The sequence below is a fragment of the Calypte anna genome, chromosome 5A (assembly GCF_003957555.1).
Source record: "Calypte anna isolate BGI_N300 chromosome 5A, bCalAnn1_v1.p, whole genome shotgun sequence".
Classification (NCBI taxonomy): domain Eukaryota; kingdom Metazoa; phylum Chordata; class Aves; order Apodiformes; family Trochilidae; genus Calypte; species Calypte anna.
The window spans coordinates 760,557-779,178 of record NC_044251.1 but is presented as its reverse complement, the minus strand read 5'-3'; the positions used below and the strand labels follow the sequence as shown (position 1 = coordinate 779,178).

The 18,622-nt window shown below is 37.0% G+C and overlaps 1 protein-coding gene across 1 annotated transcript in view; it reads right to left on the bottom strand.

Moving 5' to 3' along the window:
- Positions 1-18,622, bottom strand: part of PCNX1 (pecanex 1) — a 70,438-nt gene that overhangs the window by 25,524 nt on the left and 26,292 nt on the right. Inside the window, exons 7-17 of the mRNA XM_030451799.1 lie at positions 18,011-18,068; positions 15,749-15,966; positions 14,529-14,682; positions 13,769-13,801; positions 11,759-11,930; positions 8,696-8,806; positions 8,171-8,262; positions 6,804-6,913; positions 5,009-5,114; positions 3,156-3,248; positions 1,478-1,628 (exon numbers count right to left, since the gene is read on the bottom strand). Coding sequence (XP_030307659.1) covers positions 1,478-1,628; positions 3,156-3,248; positions 5,009-5,114; positions 6,804-6,913; positions 8,171-8,262; positions 8,696-8,806; positions 11,759-11,930; positions 13,769-13,801; positions 14,529-14,682; positions 15,749-15,966; positions 18,011-18,068 — 1,298 coding nt within the window. The remainder of the gene's footprint in view (positions 1-1,477; positions 1,629-3,155; positions 3,249-5,008; positions 5,115-6,803; positions 6,914-8,170; positions 8,263-8,695; positions 8,807-11,758; positions 11,931-13,768; positions 13,802-14,528; positions 14,683-15,748; positions 15,967-18,010; positions 18,069-18,622) is intronic.

Below are 18,622 nucleotides of genomic sequence, written 5' to 3'. Positions count from 1 at the left end.
GTATCACCCTCTGACAGGGAGCCAAACACTGTTCTCATACTCAGGTTTCATTTTTTCATCTAAATGAAGAGATGCATCTAAATGAAGAGCTCCTTCTAAGCTGCTGTCAGCAGTCCACGGTAGTTTCTGTACTGTTACACACCTATACAGAATGTATTACAACAGTTTCCAAGTGACTTGCTTACTACATATAGCAGAAAACAGAGTTGCCACCTCTTCAGTCTTAGCAATGAGAAAAGCAGACTTGCCCTGACAACAAAAACAGCTGAGACATAAGAATTTCTTTTTAACTTCTACAATAATTGCAAAATATGTAACAATTTCTATGTTTGAAATTAATTCAAATGAAGATAATGAGAAAATGTATTTACAAGGTAGTACATAGACTGGAAGAGTCTACCAGAAATGATGTTCAAGATGCACAGATGTTTAAGGGTTAACTTTGTCCCTTACACTGAACAGATGTGTCCCACGAATAAGCAAAGTTCCTTTTCTACAGTGGAAGCCATAAGGACAATTGATGAGGCATGAAGTCTCTTTAAGGTACAGGGACCAAACTGGGAGGTGCTACCACCCTGCATCTAAAATTAGTGGACATGACTTTCAGCTTTCCCAAAAACACTGCTACACATGGAAACCCTGAAGCTGGGTATCAGGAAAAAGGCACCCACTGCAGCTTCTCTGGTTTTGTGGATTAAAAATCTAAGACATACAATTGCACTTTTCACTTCTTCCTCCAGAGTCTGGCATCACATTCCAATTGCTTATTGATATTTAGCCATCTTTATACCCAATTACCAGGAAAAACCCCACAATTTAGACACCATTGAAAAGATGCATAACTGCTAAAAAGGTAGGAGGTTTATGAATCACTTCTGCTACTGCCTGCTCCTGAAAGCAGCAGCACTTTTTCATTACTGTCTCACCTGGAAAGCTAACTGATGAAAAACACAAAATAGCTTCAGCTGTTTCAAAGTCAGTTTTAATAAAAAATTCTGAAGTCTGCTGCTAACAATAAAGATGTTCCAACAGTAGAAACCATCCAATCTATTGGTACATTTTCCCATGCTGAAAACTCATCAGCATTATAAACAACTTTGTATTTTCTGCAGCCTCCAGGGAAAGACTTCAATGGAAACACAGTTTTTAACTCAAGTTGCAGGAGTGTGTTCATGCAGATTAATGAAGATCAAAGATTAAAGCAAAGATTAAAGCAAGCATTAACACAAATTTTGCAACTTTAGATTGTGACAACTGTGGAAGTCCTGAGATAAAGTCACTGATCAGTTAAGAGGCACATAAAATATCATGGAATCAAAGCTTGAGGAATTGAGAAACAAAGACATTTCTAAATTAAACGTCATTAAATACTCCAGTGGTGAGAATAGTAAGAGAGATTAAGTGTATCAGTAGGTAACAAGCTGGTCATCTATTACAGCAAGTTTAAGAAGAAAAAAGCATCATTAATGATACTTACTTCGGACTTCAAACTGATAGTACTCCTTGGTTTTCAGCAGTGGGTGAGAAAAACAATGCCAAGGAAGTTGCTTTCGGAGTTGAGGCAGAACATAATGGGTCACAAAGCCTACCGTACCCACCAATGCATAGAGAACATAACTTAAAAAAGGCTAGAAAGAGCAGAATTGAACAAATTAGGGCTTGTGTTTTATAAATAAAATCAGACACTAACAATGTAATACCTTTCCCAGCATCTAAGGGCTGGTAAGTGGGGAATGTGTTTATTCGTGAGAAGCTGTACTACCAACTTTAATATCAAACAACAAGAAGTGTTTGTGAGAGAATAAAAAAACCTAGCAAGTATTAACTAACTTCGTAAGTATATGTAAGTAAAAATACTGTATCAATCTTCCTTTACAGTCCACTGCTTCTGACCCATCTGCATTTCATTCTGTAAATGATAAAACCCTCATCCTCTAAAAATTGAACTCTATGTGCTTTTCATGTTCTGGATGAAAGGAGGTGTAAGTATAAACAAACCATTAGTCTCATTCTCTTGAGAAGGTAAGAAGCCTCCCAAGAGAAAACTCTTCCACAGACAAAACAAAAAGAAGAAAAAAAAAAAAAAGAAAGAAAGAAAGAAAGAAAAAGACAGAAAAATTTACAATATACTATTTTGTTACCATGGTGTGAAGACTGATTTCAGTAATGCTTTCTATACAGTAAGTTTGTCCTCTAACTTCCTAGATGTTGTAGCAAAATTCGGATTGCATTACCTTGTTTAAGGTTTTGAGTCTGTAAGGTATAAGCCTACTGAATCACACAACTGGTGAAGAGCATATAGCCATGTTTTACACACATGGGAGAAAGCCACATTCAGGACAAGTGCTGAAGTGCAGCCATAAAACAGAAGAGGTGTTTTCCTTAGAATTAACTACTACACCTGATTAAGTAGGACAATTCACCTGAAAACCTGAAGCTACCTAAATGCTATGCTTTTAAAACTGAGTTTAATTGTAGGCAGCAGCAGGAGGGCAAAAGGCTTCAAACACATGTAACAAACTTAATTTCCCTGAAAAAAGGCTGTTCATAAGCTAACCCGTGCTTCCATTACAGGGCTACTTAAACCAGATATTCAGTAACCACAACTCTTTAGGCAAATACCTTAAATGCAAGTACAGGATCTGGTCCCATGTCATCATCATCAGGTATAAGTCAGATATAGACAAAGCAGCAATATTAGCTAGACTGACAAGTAAGGTGCTGCTTTTTAAAACCCTGTAAATAACCATTCAAATAAAGGGGTACTCCCCTATACCACCATGTACAAACAGCTATGCTAGCACCCAGATGAGTCAAGGTTGAGCCCCTCAGTCTTTAACAATCATATATTTTAAGCTTTTTTTTAAATTTCATTTTACCTTAATGCAAAATCATCCTGATACTATTTAACTGAGACAGATAAAGCAAAAGAGGGTATTTTATGTCAGAGACTATAATAAAAATCTAGAATTTAAGAAGAAATTAGGAAAGAGACAAGGAGTTTCTGAGCAAATAAACCTGGAACATGATCTTCAGCCATGTACTGGTCACATCTAAAAGTAGCCAGGTGATGTGGTGCACTACATGAGTACATCCTATCACAGTAGAGCATTTGTAATCAGAAAACAAGTTGCAGACATAATGGAACAGCTTACCTGTAAAACTGTAAAAACTGTACTGACGTGAATTGCAAAATAGAGCACACCAATGACTACACAGACAATCAGGTCAGACTGCAATCGTTCACTCTGGGGAGTCAAAACAGAGCAAGTTTAGAAAATACCAGCTTGGGTTGTTTGTTTTACCTTCTTAATGCTCATAAGTCAGTAGCACTGCAACTAATCAGAGGTTTTCAAACTATGCCATTGTTAATTACTTCCATTAAATTTATTAGAACTTTCACAAGCTAAATCTTGTGACTAAGAGCATCAGTTCAAATGAGTTAACTGGAATGATGCATACCCAAAGTAGTGCAGGAGAAATTGATATACCAAATATATAAATGAGACAAATAAATACTGTCTCATTCTGGACTGTGAGAGGATCTAAGGAATCCCCTACAGCACAGACAGAAGAGCTTGAAAGACTAAACAACAAAATCTCCCATTTATGACCTAACAGTTACTGAGTTGAAGGGGCAATCAAGAGCTCTGGAAGACAGCTGCTCAGAGAGAGCTGACAAACAGGCAGAACATCTGTGTTCTTTACATCTTCCTTCTCCTCCACTGCAGAAAGGTGAAGGATTGCTTGGGAAGGATGTTGAGGAATCAATCTGAATTTTCTGTTACCCCCCCAAAATGCACAACAAGCTATTAATAATGGAGAAAAACACCCAAACCAAGTAATGCCAGACTCAGTCACAAGGGGGCAATGCATACTTAAGGCCACCAGAAGTCAGGGTCTCCTAGTTCAGAGCTGCTCCCTACTCTGTAAATACAGTATTAACATTTTTAGCCCAGAAGATCATTAAAGAATTAACCACTCCAAAATTGGCCAAAAAAGTATGCACAGCAATTAATGCTGCGAGGTTTTAACTTCTTGGGATACAACTTATTTTTAAAAAATCATTAAGCCCTTATTAAAAAAAAAAAAACAACCCAAAACTAAACAAAACAGTGAAAGGATGAATGCATCATAATCCTCAGCTTCCTTGCCCCCTTGGTGTCTGACTAACAACAGCTTGAGAGATCAAGAGGAGTTCACTGCTCCTACGGTCACTCTTTCCTGTTATGCATCAAGAGAACTTGCAGTTTCTCTCCCCTAAAAGTTTACTTGCTTTTTCCACTGTACCCATTGTCATACTTGTGTCTGATGCACTGGGAGAAACCCACCCAAAAATGCCTTTTGCCTGCAGCCAAACCGTACACAGAGTTAAATTACCTTCTTTTGTGCAACCTAAACATACTAAGCTTCTTCCATTTTTTACTTACTACTCCACTGTGTGAAGAAGAATGTTTATTTATGAAGGTAGTAATATTCAAAGTGAATTTGTACTAAAAATTCAAAGTATGTGTCAAAGTAAATGGAACATGTTACATATGCTCTTTAAAAAAAAAATAAATTAAAAATTCCAAAACACAAACACCCTACATTTTCCATGATTTTTATTTTCTGCTTCAGGAACAGCACACACAAAGCCCTTGCTCATAATTACTACAAGGACTGGGTTAATGTAATTTTGCCACCATTACCTCTTTCCCACAAACTTCTGCACAAAAGTATCTATTACAATATGACCTAGAAGAAAATCCTCACTGATACTTCATTGAATTCATATCAAAATTCAAATTCTTTCACATTTTTCTAAATAACTCAAATTGCAATACCAGCATTATACTCTCAGCACACTGGGGTTCATCTGCAGATTGAAAGGGAAATGCTCTGATATCCACTCTAATCAAAGCAGCAGTAATTAACAAGTGTTGTGAGTTACACAAGATCCAGTCTATAAAAAACAATATTAAAAAAACAAACAAACAAAAAAAACCACTAAACCAAACCTACTTACCACAGAATTTCTAAGCTTTTCAGGTAAAGGATCTTTTACTTCAGACAGAGGATCCTCAGGGTTTTTGTCTTCAGAATTAGGAAAAAATTTTGATTGCACTAAAGAGCTTAAAGAAAGTGAAAAAAAGAACACAGTGAGAAGCATGTATTGTTCTATGTGGTTTTAGAAGAATTAACAATGTCAACAGACATATTACAAGTTGATTACAAGAGAAAATCATCCTTAGAGCTTAACAATTAGTGCTGTCACACATGGCTGGGTAAATTTACAAAGATGAGATATCAGTTTTATAAAATCACTGGTTCTCTGGTTGCACACAATGAGCACCAATAAAGACAATAAGTAGCCAAGTGCTGTTCAAACAGCAGTCACTCCAGTACCAACAGCAGTAACTGAACAAATATTGAATTTTAAGTGAAGTTCTTAGTACTCAGTTCATAAATAACTGAACAGAAATGTAACTTGGGGCAAAGTTCAGAAGTGTTCTATTTTGTCAACACCAATTAGAAAACCAAGAATACCTTTATTTAATTCATATTTCAACAGCAACAGAAAAAATCTATACTAGCCTGAAGTATTACTGAATTAGAGATGCTGAACCCAACTACTAAATTCTTAGCAGACCTTGCTGGTACTGAAGCCCAAGAAACTTCTACCCAAGCTTTTAGAACACCATATGCAGCACTGTTAGCCATGTCCAAGTGTCTTGCAATACCTTAATGGGATTTTTTTCTTACAATATCCTAAGTGGTACAGAAATATGTATTACTTCATACAAGAAGCTCACTACAGAGAGAGCCCTAGATCTACAAAGGCAACTACATAATGAAAAATATACTGCAATGCTTAACCATGCCACATCTGGCTAAACAGGTGAACCTGCAAGTCAAGCACAGGCAGCAGTACTTGGAAAGAACAGGTATCTAGGGACAAGGACCTCACACCAACTGAATAAAGTCACCTGAACCAGGAGTAATAGGACAAGGTTTGGCTGTCAACCCAAAGATAACAATTTCCCTTCTGTGACCATTCACTAATCATTAATGTCTCTGTTCACAGAAGTGCTCCCTCATTACCTACCTGAATGCTACTCACCAAATTCATCCAACATTATGGCTAAACTTAAATCCAAGTTCAAGCTCTGCCTAACCTGGGTATGTGACTGAGCCTCTACTGGCTACTCTGTGGGAAGGGTTTCTCCTGTTCTGTTTTACACACAATTATTAACTGAATAGGAAATACTGAAACCAGCAGATCAATACTCTCAACACACGTTTCCCCATGCTAGGTGGGAACACTCATCACCAAAACAGATCTTTATTGTTTTGCATCTCAGATGAAATTGTCTCAAAAAATCTTCTGAGCACACATTCAAGGTAAGAAAACACTAACAAAACAAGTCAGAGAAACACTTAAAAAAAAATCCACATGTGAGCTTCAGCCACAACTTGTGGCCTTGAGCATCTCTTTGAATAAAAAATGGGTACAGGTTGCTCAGCACCAATGCACCAGCAGGAAGATGGTGTGTGAATGGCACTTTGGAGGACATGAGCAGGAAGTTAAATCAGATTTTGGAATATAAGTGATTTGCCAGAAGTCACAAAAACGGTTGTTGTTAGAGGAGGAACTAGGTGCAAAACTTGAATTTCTCTTTAAATACTGAATCAATCTTACAGTACTTTTTTATAATGCTGGTGACCACCAGTTTCAACAGTACTAACATGCAATAATATAAATAATGTTCCCTTGTGACTTGCTTCTTTCTTGGGGAAGGGACACAAACTGAGTCACTTACAAAAGTACAGAAGGGTCACTACTTTGTCTGCTGAGATGATAGGATATTGCCACTAACAAACCACAAAATACGGAGAAGAGAACTGGAATATGCTGCCCATCCCAAGAATCCTAGAGACAGGAGTGAAATGTTAGTAAAAAGGAGATACATGATACTTATCTGGCATACAAAAATATGTAAGAGAATAGTAAAAACAACTACAATTCCACAAAAATCAAACAGGAATTTTAGCACAAAGATATTTAGCACAAAGATATGGTCCAGTTTTTACCTACATCTCACTACAGATGAGAAGCTCTTAAGATATTGATCATCCCTTGAGCCTACATCATCTTAATCATTATATGGGCATCAGTTTCCATAACCCTTATGAAGAATTTCCTGTATTTCTTGAAATTACTGGTTCTCAGATCTGCATTTAGACACTTCATAACTTTGAGTTTCCTACAGTTTTATTCAGATTTTTTTTTTCTAATGTGCTGAATTCAGATTAAATCAGTGGCTTCATTTTTGGTTTTGTGATCTGTACTGTATCTGTAAAGATGGAACAGTGATTCTTTTGCTAAGGCTTGTTTATTTTGACAGATGTGTTTACAAAAGGCTAATGAGACAAACGCACAAATTCACAGAAAGCTAATGATGTTTTGCAGGTGGCAGCATCATGGGAATATTCCCTCTATCAAGTTTTTTCTCTCTCTGTGACAGAGTGGGAGAAAGCCAGCAAACTGAGCTGGAAGGCACACATGCTGGGATAAACTGTGAACTGAGAGAATGTGATTATTGACACACACCTGAATCTAACAAATCCACCACACTTTTCAAGAAGAACTGGCATTTCAAGCAAGGAAAAGCTGTTGGTTTGGCTGGTTTTTTTCTCTTTGCCAGCTACCTCTACAGGTACACATCTTCACTTTCACACTACCAACTACTTTCTTAGTTTCTTCTGAAGTAAAAATTCATTTGAGAGGAGTATTTATAGTTTGTAGCAGTACAAAAAATACCTGGATGACCAATTTTGAAAGGTTAACAAACCAATACCTGCAGACTGTGCTAGAAACAAGCTGATTAACATGATTTTTTCCAGACTCAACATAGAATGGAACTGAAGGTAAATATCATGTGTTTTCAGCCAAGAAAATCAGCCTGTTTATGCAGGCACAAATCATACACCTTTGAAAAGTAAAAGGTATGCTTTGTTCCTGCATTGCACCTCCTTCATTGGCATCACAGCCAAACTAGTATAATATTCTACCAAATCAGACTAATATTTCTAATTCATTTTCTCCATATTTAAGCATCTAAGGCACAAAGCAGCAGAGGACAAAGCCCAAAACATTAATGTATGCTGTGTCTAAAATTCTACTCACCTTCAGGGCACCATAGCACAGTCCATACAACAATGCTACTGCCACAATACTACAGATAAAACTGTAAAGTGCTGCAAGCAGGCTTGTGGTAGCTGAGTATCACAGAAAAGAAAGAAAAAATTAACAGTAATGTGATTAGGTTAGTAATGTGATTCTTTAGTTTAAGAAAGACCCTCTAGTTGCAACAGCCCTGTGACACCACAAAAATCCCACCCACAGCAACTACTTGTACTTTCCCCTGAGATTTCTTTTCAGAGCATTTCTGTGGCTTTATTTCCCTCCTCATTTATTCAACACCATTACCATGGGAGTGTCTGCAACAGCAGCTAGCTGAGGAATAAAGTATACTTTTTGATAGACTTACTAGACTTCAATTTTATTTCTCAATAATCAACCAGAGGTCTATTAGTACTAGTATTCTGTGTTTAGAGGGCAGGAATACAGTGTAATCAATAAGATTTTTAACTACTCTGATGGCTGCTCCTGATCTGATGCTTTCACCAGTGATATAAAAACCAGACTCACCATTGCCACCAAAGACATGAATATCCAGCTGTTCACAGAGATACATCACAAATGTATTCACCTGAGGCAGGAGACCAATGAAGAATACTATAGGGAAACATAGTGTAAACACTACAGAGAAAAAAAAATAGTTGGAAAAGTGATGAGTATGAGAACCACAGCATGGTCACGTACTCTGCAGTTTCATTTTAGGGTATCACACACACCTTTAACCCATCATCAATAAATTATTTCTACAGAAATTATGTAAATCATTATGTAAATCTCTACTACAGCAACTCAAAACTTGCTATATAGAAATCTATATATAGATATACATAGATATAGAGAGAAGTTACATAGACCACCAGAAGACTTCTTGTACTTCTTCTTTTAATCACTGTAGAAATGGACACAGGCCAAGTCAAGCTTGTAATTTTTATTTAGCAAAGATCAGCCAAGTGTTTGCAGATTTAAAGTTTTCACTCAGTATAAATGAGGCTTACTTGACCCTGTCTGTCTGGAATTAAAGGAGCAAGTTAATAGCAGCCACACAGATGTAAGAAAGACCAAGCATTTCACCTCCATGTTTTCTGCCACTAACAACATCTGACAATTTTACTCATTTTCCCACACCATTTATAAAAAGTTCTGATCCTAAATGACTATTTTTTACATGGGTTACTGTATGAAACATGAAAACCTCTGCAAGTTATAGTATTTAAGAATGCAAAGATAAATGAATGCCATTTAACTTTAATAGAGAGAATGGTATGTCCTGACCTGCACATATCACTTACTTTCCATCTTAAGGAAAAAAAGATGCAGAAATAACTCCCTTTCATATAACTTAGGTGGTTCAGATATAATCTGCAAGCAGCAGCATATCTAAATTCTAGTTTCTGAGAGACAGAAGGCTCAAACCATGAAAATAATCCTAGCAGACAAAGAAATCTGACAGTTACAGAGGACTTTCAGTAACTTTATTGACTTGAGGTTTCAGTGACCAAAAGAAGAAACCAATTTTAAGGTAGCCTGTAAGGAAAAGTCTCAAGTTTAGGATTCTAACTCTAGTATCCAACCCTTCTGTGGATATAAAGGATATCACACTGGAAAAGGGTGCAGTGAGATAGATACTGAGAATCTGATTTTTTTTTTCCCCTACTCTTAAGTTAAACTCAATGCTGTCTAATAAGGAGAGGTGAAAAAAACCACTGAGTTCTGCATTGCTGAAACAATTAGTAAATTAAGACTAAAAACCTGATTAAAACATTTTTCAGATTTCTCAAATCCAACCTTTACCCCAAATCATTACTTGAGGTTGCCTACATAGGTGACAAACAACAGTGTTCCCCCAGTGACAGTTTAAAAAGTTGATTTGTGAAGGCCTCTAAGTTGAACTGTCTTGGATCCACTGAAAACAGGGTAGATCTGGGTATACACAATTTTATAGAGTAATCCATCTGATTTCTGATGGCTTTTAAAGCCTGTAATGGAACTGCTCTCTAATAGGGATCACCCAAGTAAAAACAGAAAATAGCTGTTATAAACGTGGAGCATATTTAAGACCAATTCATCAAGTCCAGTATGTGAGACAAAATATAAATAATTCAGAGCTGTCCTCACTTGCCTCTTGGCAAGGACTTGGAAGTTCTGCTATCTAAACACAAAGTTTGCCTTGCCCCTCACCTGGGAAGTTCTATTACCAATGTCTGAGAATGGGAAAACAGGCAGATGAGACTGTACTTTTTGTGCTAACCAAGTCTGTTTGCAGCCAGCTTGCTGTGAGATACACACAGCTCTCTGAAACAGCTCTTCAATTTAGATAAATTCTTACGGATTTTCTTTCCTCTCCAAAGAGATGATCCCTAGCAGATCATCCATATAACTTTGTTCCATTAAAGATTATGCAAAAAGTTCCCACAATAAGATGGCCTCCAAATATGACATTCTCTTTTCCTTTCTACGGGCTCTGCTTGAGACTATATAGCTTTTACTATTCTAAATAAATGCTGATAAATTTGGGGAAAAGTGTCATTTGAGGGGTAGGGATGAGGTGGGGAGTGTTGTTTGGTTTCTTGGTTGCTTTTTTTGGGGGTGGGGGAGAGAGGATGGCAAAGGCATTCAACACCAGCACTATTTTAAATGCACTGTGCCTCCCAGAACACAATGAAAATACTTCATGCAGTCCAAAATTGTATTTTTGGTATTGCTAAGAACAGGCATATTTAATAAGACTTAATCTGTCTGTAATGCTTTTTAAAACTGTGTCCATACCTGTTACACCCAATTGCTAAACACAACCTGATTTAAGAGGACTCCTACTTGTTTGCCAGAAGCCCCTGGAGAGTATGAAAGACTCAAACATGTAACTACTGAGCAGCAGTCCAAGCACATATCCAGGTTAAGAAGTTAAGAGCAGAAGTTAAGAAGAAAGAGCTGAAGGTTCAGGGATGAGAAGTCCAGAGGAGGGCCACAAAGAGTGCTGGAGCCCCTCTCCTATGAAGAGAGGCTGAGAGAACTGGGTTTGTTCAGCCTGGAGAAGAGAAGGCTCCAGGGAGACCTTAAAACACTCTTCCAGTACCTGAAGGCATCCTACAAGGCAGCTGGGGAGGGACTTTTACAGGGCCATGTAGAGATAGGACAAGGGGTAATGGTTTAAAACTGTAAAAGGGTGAATTAAGACATTAGAACAGAATTATTTCTGTGAGGATGGTGAGACTCCAGCACAGGTTGCCTGGAGAGGTTGTGGATGCCTGATCACTGGAAGTGTTCAAGGCCAGGTTGGATGGGGCTTGGAGCAACCTGGTCAGGTGGGACAGTTGGAACTGGATGATCTTTAAGGTCCCTTCCAACCATTCTATGATTAAGACACTAGCTAATTAAAAAGCTACATTTTTTCTTCCTATGGCATATTAGTGTCTGATTTCTGCTAAACTTAGCAAAGGTAAAAGTACTCTTTCAAAAGAAACCAGATGAACTGTATTTAGAATGTGATGAGACAACAGTGTCATAACAAGATGCAGTGTAGGAAAAAAAAAAAAAGATTTCTACTGTGGTGCAGCAAAGAAAAAAGCCACTCACCTATAACTAAGTCCCTGGCTGACATCAGCAGCAATGGGTTGGTGAAAGCCATTCCATACAACCTGAATCTTGTTGTAGATATGTTTCTGCTGCCATAATCCAACAGCCAAATAAGACCACAACATAAACAGAAATATACAGGCCTACTATAGGCTATGATACGATTATGACCCTGTTTAAAAAAGGAAAAGAACATTGGTTTCATTAGTAGCAGAAACAGTAATTGTTATTCTTTTGGTACACTTAATTTCAGAACCCAAATTAATCATCATTCACCAACTAATGTTGTGTAACCTCAACACATCCTTGCATTTTGTTCATAAAATTTTTATGCATTGCTGTCCTGGCCCAGGATAAAGGTGATTTTCTGTCTTGTACTTTTGCTTTCAGCTCAGTCTCTTGTAAGTAGTTGCACTTGCTGAAATGAACAGCAAGTTTCTCAGTCAGTGTGTGCTTCTAGGATTGATAACACTTGATGTTTATAGTTACTGCTAGAGACTGGTGTGCAGAACCAAGGACACTGCTCAGCTCTGAGGAACATTTTACCCTCCATGGAACATTTTACCCTCCATGAGGAATAAAGAGGTCCCACCTGCAGCCTCCTTTGGGGAGGAACAGACAAGATAGATGCCAGAATTGACCAAACAGAGGATTCTATCCCATACACCTCATACTCAGGATAAATTTGAGGCATCACAAAGGTCAAACCCCTTCCTGCTTCGCTTCTTGACCTGTCCTCGTTTTCTTCAGCATCCTGGGAGGATTCCATCCCTTCCTCTGCCTGTGCTCCTGATCCATCCCAGCCTGACTCTGTGTGTTCCTGCCTCCAGTTCCCAACTGCTGCTGACCCCAGGATTCCAGCCTGGACTTTCCCAGGGCTGCCCTGCAGCCTCGGTGGTGACGTGAGAGTTATTGGGGGAAAGGAGGGAAGGAACGTGGGATCAATTTTCCTGTATATTTGTATAGATTTAGTAATTTTTCCTATTTATCATTACTGTTTCATTAAAGCTGTGTAGTTTAGTTTCCAACCCATCAGTCTCTCTCCCTTATTCTCTCTCCTTTCCTTATCAGGGAGGAGAGAGAGATTAATAGAGAGCATCTGTCACTCAGTTTCATTGCCAGGCCAGTGTTAAACCCTGACAACTGCCTAGCAGTGATGTCTTTTTTTGTGTGGCTTTGATACAACAAGGTCAAAATTGATTAAGACTGAGCTATGTTTACCATTATTCTCCACTAAGTTTTAAAGTATTTTTCTTGCAATACTAAATGCCAGAGAAACTCTGAAGAGGGTTTCTAAGCAATATATTACTTTTGAAGATTAAACAAATTTATTTCTCAGATACTTCTGCTAGAGAAAATATCTGTACTTGTGTGTTGTGTGTTAAAACATACAACTTCATCCTTAAAGTGATATGAATTACTCATTGCAGAGAAATAATGCTTTTCCTTTCTTACTTAAGACATAAGAAAAGTGTTGCCTTGGCAATGCAGCAGATGTACAACAGAATATAAACATACTGTGGAACACCAGAACATTAACATTTCAATCCTCAAATGCAAATGCTCACTGAAGCAACACATCCTCAGCTTAACAGTGGAAAAATAAGGCTTTGTGCATACCAGGACTAATGAATGGAATGATCTACAAGACCAAAACAGATCAAAGCTGTGTCAGTTCATACCAGCACAGCAAATTAAAACATTAAGACTACTTCTCAGTATAATTCCTTGAATGCCAAAGACTCATCACAACACATACCAAGATACAGCTCTATAGGAAAAGGTGGGCTCAAAGCAGGAGGACAAGATGTGCTAAAAACACAGAAACAGCATGGAATAGAAGGAAACTGATAGTTTCCTTCTCACACACTAACATAAGCCTTCTGTGCCTTGTCAGATGATAAACCTGAAAGATCTGATTTGAAAGATTTAGCAACAAAAAGCTGAAAACATCAAAAAGTTCTCTATGTAAACACTAAACTGGTGCAGTGGTGCATGCTCATGACTTACATGTCGAGGGGAAGAAGAATCTGGCTGAACGCTCTGAAACCAAAATGGAAAGAGGAAATTAACCCAACCTACAGATATTTACCTGCCCTCCTCCCCACCTTCTTGAATAAAACTATTTTATTTAGATCTATTGTTAATTTTACAATTTCAAGACACTCTAAAGCCTTAAAATAGTACAACATATTAAACCATAAAATCTGTTCAGAGTGGATAACCCAAGTTTTAAAAAACATCCTCATTTTAAAAACGTTTTTGAACACAAACATGTTAGACTTAAATTTAGAATTTCCACTCTAATGGTCTAATCATAAGGAAGTAAAAAAAATAATCCTTTAATTACAAAACATACCATTGACAATTGTCCAATAAAATACAGGATTCTGATTAAAAAAACACTTGGATACAATTGCTAAAAATAAATGCACTGAGGTGCACCCACTGAAAAAAAAACCCAGCAACAAACAACCAAGACAAACTTCAAGTTTAGACTGTAGACTGTTTGCAACCAGTAAGAACAGTCTCATCTTTGGGAAATGAAAAAGTACACAAGAACAACAAATAAAAGGTTGGTTGACAAACATGTGCAGAACCATTCCAGGGAAGTGACTTTGCACACCCATCTATCAAACTTTCCCTGAAGCCAAACTTTACTCATTTTCTTTAACATGCATTTTTTTCCTTAAAGTTCTAAACTAGCCTGCATGACCCAACCAAATTTATTTCTGTTGTTTGTAGTAAGTGAAGATAGAAATTAAAATACCTTCAGCAGTGAGTACTGACAACTGGCTATTACCAGGCAGAATTGGAAGACCCAAATATCCTTGAAAAAGCCCTCTATAAGTAGCACAGAGCCCAGAAATGCAACTAGAATAGCTAGGATGACAGCTAACACGTTTTCAAGGATCTCACGATTCCTGTATTAGAGGGAGAGAAGAGAAAAAAAGAAAAAAAAAAGAAAAAAAGATAATTATAAGGTAACTGTGTCTAAAACAAGCTGCAAGGGAACAGTTACAGTCAGAAGTTAACAAGAGTCACACTGCTGGCAGCCAAGGAGTTAAGAACAGACTTGAACTTACACAGACTGTACCAGCACACTGTCCTTTAACAAAGCTACCAGGATTTCAATGAGAGCTGAGAGCAATTATTATCTTATGGAATTGACCTTTACAACAGCAGAAAATAACTCCAGCAGATAACTTCAGAAATAATTCTCACACTGAGCCAGAAGCACTGTCTGTAACACAAATCTACATTCAAGGCTCACATGGGATGAATAGAAACCTGTGAAAAATATAATTATGACAGCTTATCTGTGTATAATCTGTCATTCAATATTTAGTAATGAAGAAACTACAACTATTCATTTAGCTAAGTCATATCGAGTGGAATAAAGAGAATTCCATATAATTTTGGAAGTGCTTACAACAGAATTAATAGTATTTCTGCCCAGCAAGAATCATTATTATATTGTTTATCTCAAGGACATTCATCACCAAAATCTATATACTCCATATACTCCAAAAGCTGGTAATTAGGGGTGGGGTGTCACCTTTGCTTTATTCCCCTATGCAGCATGGACAACACATTTCAGTATCAGATGACCCTGTGGAACAATGCTTGGAAACAGCAGGTAAATTCTGTTTACTTGTTGGAATACTGTAAATGTAACTTGAGTTCTAGACCCATTCAATTAGTTTTGGATTTTTTTAATTGTTATTTTTAAAAGGTAGCAACAAACCTCTCTTTGATCATTCAAATATGTTATTGTCCTAGTCAGGCACACTGAGGTTTTGCACTGCCTGAGAGAAAGGAAGAGCAGCCTTCATTATTTAAAAAAAGCCCTGCATTTTGTATTAGTCTTTCATCTTTCAGAGTACATAAATCCAGTTCTCCAAGGATCACTTTATCTATGTTACTCAGAGTTCAGTTACCATTTTTTATCTTTAACCCCTGTGCTCTAGTAACATATGGGAATCTCACCTATCAAATAAAGCCAGAAGAGTTAACCTATCAAAATTGATGCTAATCCAGAGCTTTGGCAGGATCCAAAAGCGATAGTACTGCTTGACTTTTTGAGCTGCTTCCTCTTGAGGTTGCATGTGGTCCTGAAGGTCAGGGCTCAGGTCTATATCCTGCTGCTCCAGCAGATCTGTATCCATGGTCAGCAGCCTGTTCAACCTGATCTGAGGAAGAGAAAGCTAAAAGAAAGTCAGTATTTAAAAAAGGCTCATTGTTATTATATTGCTATGTTCAACTGAAAACTGGTTTGGAAAAAACCCCACTAAAAACTAATTATTTAGTTTCTCTTATAAGAATCTGAATGTTAGAGCCTGTCAGTTTTGAAGCTTCCACTGACTTTTTCTGTCCTTCTCCTGGCAAATGAATAGCACCAGCAGTAAGAACAGTATGGTTACAACACCGTGTTTGGCACTATAGCAAATGGCTCACTTCAAATGAAACACAAACACATCCTCCAAGCACATGATTGCATTTACCCTGAAAACTTCAAATTTGAAGACAAGTAAACTGATATGTGAACAGGAATCACACCTACTACAGGAATAACCCGATTCTGAACTTAAATAAAGTACAGCACATTTCCTATAACCTGCTGATCTGCATGCATGCTCATGCTGGTTTTTTTTTTACATGACAAAGCAGCTTATTCATGCATCAGTGACCAAATTCAAACTCACTAAATTCAGAATAAACCTGGAGACAATGTAAGAAAAAATACAATCTGTCCTAACTAGTCAAATACTATTTAAAACTGATTACATTCCTTCCTTATTTTTTAGTTTGACATTTTAGAGTTCTCTTGGAACCACAGTAATACTAACAACTATATAGGACATCTAAGTAGAGTAACCAGAAGGCTAAGAAGTTCTTACAGTATGTATGCATTGTCTAATCCACTTTATAAATTCCATCAACAGGCCAAGAAACATCTTAAGGCATTGCTCTTTGTTCTTAATAGAATGGTTAAAATGTCATTTAATGAAAAATCTTAGCTATCTTTCAAGGCAAAAGGGAAAATCTAAATAGTCACGTCACATTTAAGTGTACAAATTACAGGGGTTTATTGCTTACTGTTTTTACAATTATCTTGAAGTTTAACATTTGATTATTCATTTATGAATAATTTTTTTCATGCCACACTAAAGCATCACTATAACTATATTCAGTCTGCTCTTCATTCCTAGAAAAGTACTCAAAAAACCAAGCCAGAATACTCCCTTTCTAAAGACATTTCAAAAATACAGGTGCTGTTTTGACAATTTTCATAAAACCTTGGTCTTTGAAAAAGGTACAATCACCATAACATAGAATTCATTGCACTAATTTTAACATTCAGTAAAAATTTTCTATTTATCATATGAATTTCACTTTTACAAGTACAAATTTGCCTTAAATTTAATTATTTCCTCCAGTGGGACTCCCAAAGGCAAATAAAACAGCACATAACAGGTAATGCAGCCTCTTTTTTGAAGGCTACATTTTCAAGAAGGACGGTGGGAAGTACAGACACCAGGTTTGAAGAGCACACTCTTGATCTAGAACATGGTCAGGCAAGTGGAGGTCTCTTGATCCTCTACCAAATGCTGAATCCATTTTTCTTTTTCCCTCTTGTATTAAGTATTTGTATTAAAACTTGTATTAAGTATTTAAGTAATTCAACATACTTTGCATAGGTTTCCTAGCTTAAGAATCATGATCTTGAGAACTGTGAGCATTTGCACTGTTTCCGTGACACAGCAATACCAGGCTTCAGAATTGAGTACAGAGATGTCTGAACTTGACAAGAGTAGGAAAGGTTTGAAATCACAAAACTAAGGAATAGGACAAAACAGTGTGAACCTCCACTTTGCATATGAATTAAGACTTCTTGCTGCTGCCTGCTAATCATAGTGATGCACAGAAGGAAAACTCTATCCAAGTTGTCCAGTCATCTCCAGAAACGTTTACAAGGTATCTCAGAACATCCAATTTCCATGGGATTTAGAAAATCACTATGCTTTAGATCAGAGGAAGCAATTTATATTTAAAGTGCTATTCAGAAGGATGAATGTGTGTGCATATGTGAAGACACCGCAACAATGAATATTTTACCCTCATTTAAACCAAGGCAAAAATCCTTCTTAAGAACAAAGAACTACCACATCGGATGATCAATCAATACTATAAAATCAGAAAGTCCTCTGATTTTTTGCATGCTTTTAAAAATAAATAAGAAAAACTTACTAGATCATGTGGATAAAAGCGAACTGAGGTAGAACTCGATACGTGAGAGTCCGTGTCACTACAAGAACAGGGGAAAGACTTCATATTATAAAACTACATTTTATTTCAACAGGCCACTCATTTTCTAGTGTCCCAAATTTATTTTGACTCCTCAAAAATCTTAAAATACTTAATATTTTTCTTCAGTCACATATACTAAATAAAAGTATCCACTTAGCCTTGTGTACTATGGTAAGTTCTGTACTACAGCAAATATGATGTTTAAACACATGTCTGAAGGAGTTCAGAGTCCACTGTGTGTTCACACAGGTTTTGTGAATTCTATACTGTTTTTATCAAGGTCCCATAACCACCAAAAATAGTACAAACTTCACGAGTATACCGGTTTACTTAATGTTAAATAGCTTCTGAACAACTTAACTTTAAATACACTTAAACCTCTGCTGAGGAGCAAAATTACTTTGCAATTTCCGTTCATTAGAGATGAGGAGAAATTTCTCTTACTGTACGAGAGTCCATATCCAACCACTGCCTTTTTCCCCAATTTTGGGTAGCTTTTGGATGTTTGCTTTCCATGTAAATCACATGGCTGTAAGACTTGTATCAAATTTA